General features: G+C 36.9%; 1 protein-coding gene across 1 annotated transcript in view; it reads left to right on the plus strand.

Moving 5' to 3' along the window:
* The first annotated feature begins 1,029 nt into the window (after window positions 1-1,029).
* The window catches only part of ZNF207 (zinc finger protein 207), a 10,678-nt gene continuing 7,136 nt past the window's right edge, over window positions 1,030-4,571 (plus strand). Inside the window, exons 1-5 of the mRNA XM_010002689.1 lie at window positions 1,030-1,150; window positions 1,537-1,675; window positions 2,180-2,350; window positions 3,050-3,125; window positions 3,609-3,656. Coding sequence (XP_010000991.1) covers window positions 1,145-1,150; window positions 1,537-1,675; window positions 2,180-2,350; window positions 3,050-3,125; window positions 3,609-3,656 — 440 coding nt within the window. The 5' untranslated portion in view covers window positions 1,030-1,144. The remainder of the gene's footprint in view (window positions 1,151-1,536; window positions 1,676-2,179; window positions 2,351-3,049; window positions 3,126-3,608; window positions 3,657-4,571) is intronic.

Here is a 4,571-nt window from a genome sequence, read left to right on the forward strand (position 1 = left end):
TTATCCCCTGGAGGGTAGGATGTCAACAGAAGAACTTGCCTCTAATAAATCCAGTTACTCAAGAATAAGTGGGGCAAATATGGTTAAAATAGGGCCTTTTTTTTATGAGCAGGGTTTTCAGAATTTAGAATTGCTGCATCGGAGTTGGATGAGATTTCTCCGTGTGCAGGAATAGTGGTGGATTTTTCTTTGATCGCTCCTTCATGATCTGCTGGGGGGGGAGGGATTGCAGATTTCCCTTTTCTTTGAAATTTTTCTGCCCAATCTAGAATTGTTTAATAAAGGAATTTATAACATGCTCTGAGATACCGTTTTATGGCAGAAGGTAGCTATGTTTCTGCTTTAGGTATTAATATATTTCAAGTTTTGGTGGACATGAGGGATATGTTGCATGAACAAGGAACAGCTAATAACAACTCTATTTGCCTTGCTTAAGATACATTGGGAGTGTTTGCTTAAATACTAATTCTGATCTGCAGAAAGGAAATTGCTGTTTGCCTCTTCTGTCGCATAGATTTACAAAAATATCTTAATTTAAAATATTTCTGTTTAAAACCAGAATTCTTTAATGGCTGCAGCAAATTATGCAGTGTCATAAGAATTGCTGACTGAAAAAAGAAAAGCCATTTTTACCTAAAATCTTTATTCTCTTTTATAAATGTTAGGAACTGATAGTTGTTATTAAATACACACTTAAGTTTTTATCATCACTTCCCTTTTTTGGATTTGAAGTCTATTTCTCCTTTAATGCTTTAGTGACTTTATTTTAATCTACTGCTCTGTGGAGAAGTGATGAGTCCACTTAGAACTTTAAAGGTGTGTGTCAAAGAGGGAAATGCTGGATGGTAGGAGGGGGAGGATTGGTTTCAGACATGTGTGAAATTATTGTCATGCTTTGAATGCTCAGAGGTGCTTCCTGTGCTGCTTTTTCACTTTAGGAAAAATCACAGCGAGGCTCCTTAGCTTAGTGTTGTGTGACAAGTCACTTTCAAAATTAAATGTTTCCTTAACAGTCTTCAATAGGTATTGTAACAGGGATTTTGATGATGAAAAGATCCTTATACAGCATCAAAAAGCAAAGCACTTTAAATGCCATATATGTCATAAGAAACTGTATACAGGACCTGGTTTAGCTATACATTGCATGCAGGTAAGAAGTCTCAAACTTGCATTGGAATTAATAGTAAACTTTAAAAGGTAAGGGTTTGGGGGCTTCTGGAGTCTCAAAAACTGATGAAGAAAAGGGCAGCAGTGGCCTAGCTCCAGACAGAAATCCTGATGTGCCAGCAGAGAGTATGCAGAAGATCCTGCCATTGTTTTTGGGATGTAGTGAAGGAATTGTAGCATATTGGTGTTCAGAAGACAAGTTCATATAAACTGGTTTTAGAAGCTAATAGCAGCTGATAGTGATTACATAGCACGTGTCAAGAAAATGCTTGGCCAGAGAGATTCTTCCCCTTAGCTGGCTGAAGAACAACTAGAATCTAACTTGAATAGTGGTCAGGAGGATTTTTTTTTTATTTTTTTTTTCTTTAGGTACATAAAGAAACAATAGATGCTGTTCCAAATGCTATTCCTGGAAGAACAGACATTGAACTGGAAATCTATGGCATGGAGGGCATTCCAGAAAAAGATATGGAGGAACGAAGGCGGTTACTTGAACAAAAAACTCAGGGTAAAGTGTTACTTCTACATAGCTGTTATTGCCCTGTATGGTGAGGGAGATTGTTTTCCTGTTCAGAACAATCTGCATGCCAGTGCAGCTGTAACAACTCCCTAATGAATATGGGGATGGTGATTTTACTTTTGAGTATAAGAGGAGGGAAGGGCCAGCGGTGATAGAAGTCTGATGATGCCCAAATGCTTGGATTTCTTTGCTGTCTTAAGTATATACTTGTTTGAACTGCTTTAGTTTATTCTGAAAGCATAAGACTTAACATGAAGGAAGACCCCCATTTATGTTGAGGGTCGTTACAGTGTGAAGTCACTTTCCTTCCCTTAATTATATGTGCATGTAGGTAGGCTCACGTGTTTTCTTATGTATAATTCTCTCCATTTTTGAGTATGCTGATATGACTTGAATTTTATTATTTTCATTGCAACTACAGCATCTCAGGTAAAATGAATTTTGTGGAATGTATCTTGTCTTCAGTGTGACTATATACATTGTATGCCTTAGCAGAGAGCCAGAAAAAGAAGCAACAGGATGATTCTGATGAATATGAAGATGATGAATCTGCGCCTTCAACTTCATTTCAACCCCAGCAAGTCCAGCCACAGCAGGCGTACATTCCCCCAATGGCACAGCCAGGGTTGCCTCCTGTGCCAGGAGCACCAGGGATGCCTCCAGGTGAGATGGTGTTATAAGCTGGTTACTGTAAAGCTGAAAATACAAATTACTGCTTGTATGGTAGAATAATCTGCCTTTTATAACACTTGGTTTTAGAGGTCCCAAAATAGTTCCTTGAGGTGCACGTGAGCAGTTTCTTCACCTTTTTTTCCCTTTCCCTGTTTTGTGTGTGCACATATTTTCCTTTGTGAAGTAAGTTAGATACCTAATGCTTGTGTTCAGATTGAAGGAATGTTAATGTGGCAGTAAGACTGATTAGTACTTTAAACATAAGTCTACCAATGGTATTTATGGTATTTTGTAGCAGGATTTTGGGAACGGGGCAGAAAGGTTGCCACGTATCTGTCTCCTAATGGAGAACAGGCAATTTATACACAAGCCACAAATATACTGAGGAAGGACTTTCCAGCAATGACAGTGACTGAAAGCTAGTCTCTTATCATTATATATTCTGTAATGATAAGGGATGTTCTTTGGAGACTGCTAAGAAAACGTAGTCTTGCAAGTCTGAGAACAATTAATCTTAAGTCAGATTTGCAGATAATCTTTTTGTATTGCATTGTTTGTGAGCAGTGTTAATTCAAAACCCAATCTTTTACAGCTTCCTGTAGAGCATTTATCCAGTCTAAATTTATTAGATGAGATTTGTTAGTGACTGGATGTTGTCAGAGTTAACTTTTTTTTTCTTTTTCTTTTTAGGTATACCGCCATTAATGGCAGGTGTTCCACCTATGATGCCTGGAATGCCTCCAGTGATGCCTGGAATGCCACCTGGGTGAGTAGCAAGAAAGACTTAATATTACATGTTTGTACTATGCATTTTAAAGTGTCGCAGAAAAAGTAAAGTTAATTAGAAAAATGTATGTAGGAACCTGTGAACTCTGTAGCCTTAATATTAAAACTAACAAAAGAACTGGATGGCTGTAAACCAACATTAGATATGTGGCTAAACTGTGAGTTTATGTGTAAAATATGTTTTTCTCCTAACTATTGAGTAGTAGTATAATAACTTAAAGCTGCTTGTGTTGGTTTGGAGCCTTCTGTGAACTGCTGTTCCTTTGTGTATTGCACATAATGTTGTGCAGTTGGTTATCAGTCATCAACCTAACAGGAAAAAAATACCAGATAGTTAAATTATTTTGTAGTTGGGGCAAAAGTAGGATGTTGGGTTTTATGGTTTGGGATTGACACCGTACCCTGTCACAATGTTTTTGGAAAATCACAGTTAGATTTTTGATTTTGTCATAAATTTTCACAGATTACATCAACAGAGAAAATACATGCAGTCATTTTGTGGTGGAAACATGTAAGCATCTCATTAATGTAATTCTAGGTACATTCATTATGCCATTTTCTGTCATGTTTTTAATAAGTTTGATACTGTCTTACTGAAAACCTCTGAATATTGTTTAATTTGGGGAAAATGTCTGTTTAGGTTTTGTTATTGTATAGTATCTGAAGTTTTTATACTTTTATCTAAATATTACAAAACTATATGTTATGAGAAATGCAGTCTACAAAATATTATTGAAATAGACCTCTAGGGACTTAAAACCTCTCTTGAGCTGTAGTACAGCTCCTTGTGTTCAGTCCTTTACATTTTAGGACTTTAAAACTGCAGGAGCTTTGCTTCTAAGTTCTAAATTGCACTGAGGTGAAAGGTATTTCTCTTCAGGGGCATAATTGTTGTTTTAACAGTCTTTGAATTTAAAAACTATTGCATAGTTGAAATTCTTGTAGATGCTTATAATGACTAGCTTTTCTGGATGGAAACTGAATGGAATTTTGTTGGGCTTGCTGATGTTTAGTTCTCCTTAAACTCTTAACTTTAGGTGACTGTAATGTCATCTGGTAAAACACAAAATAATTTGCCAAAAATTCACTGCATTTCCATTTTGGTGAAATTTCAAGGGAGGGAGATGGTGTTTGATTATTTTTTTACCTAGTTTAGTCAAAAGTTTTGTTCACTTAACCTGGAGATCTTTTGTTTAAAAATGAGGAAAGAATTATGACCTAGGAAGCAACTTAGTTTTGGGCGTGACACTAGTTTTAGCGCTGTCCCTGCAGTTTCTCAGGTTATCTCTGGTGGCAGCAGGCAGTGAGCATGCAGCATTCTTACTGGAATCTAACAAGTAGTTGCAAAACGAGTGGCAAGACTTTACTTGGCCTTCTCCAACCATTAACCCACAAAAAGGGGCATACTGTGTTCCCCATCATTCCT

This window comes from Chaetura pelagica, unplaced genomic scaffold (genome assembly GCF_000747805.2).
Source record: "Chaetura pelagica isolate M959 unplaced genomic scaffold, ChaPel_1.0 scaffold47, whole genome shotgun sequence".
NCBI classification, from domain to species: domain Eukaryota; kingdom Metazoa; phylum Chordata; class Aves; order Apodiformes; family Apodidae; genus Chaetura; species Chaetura pelagica.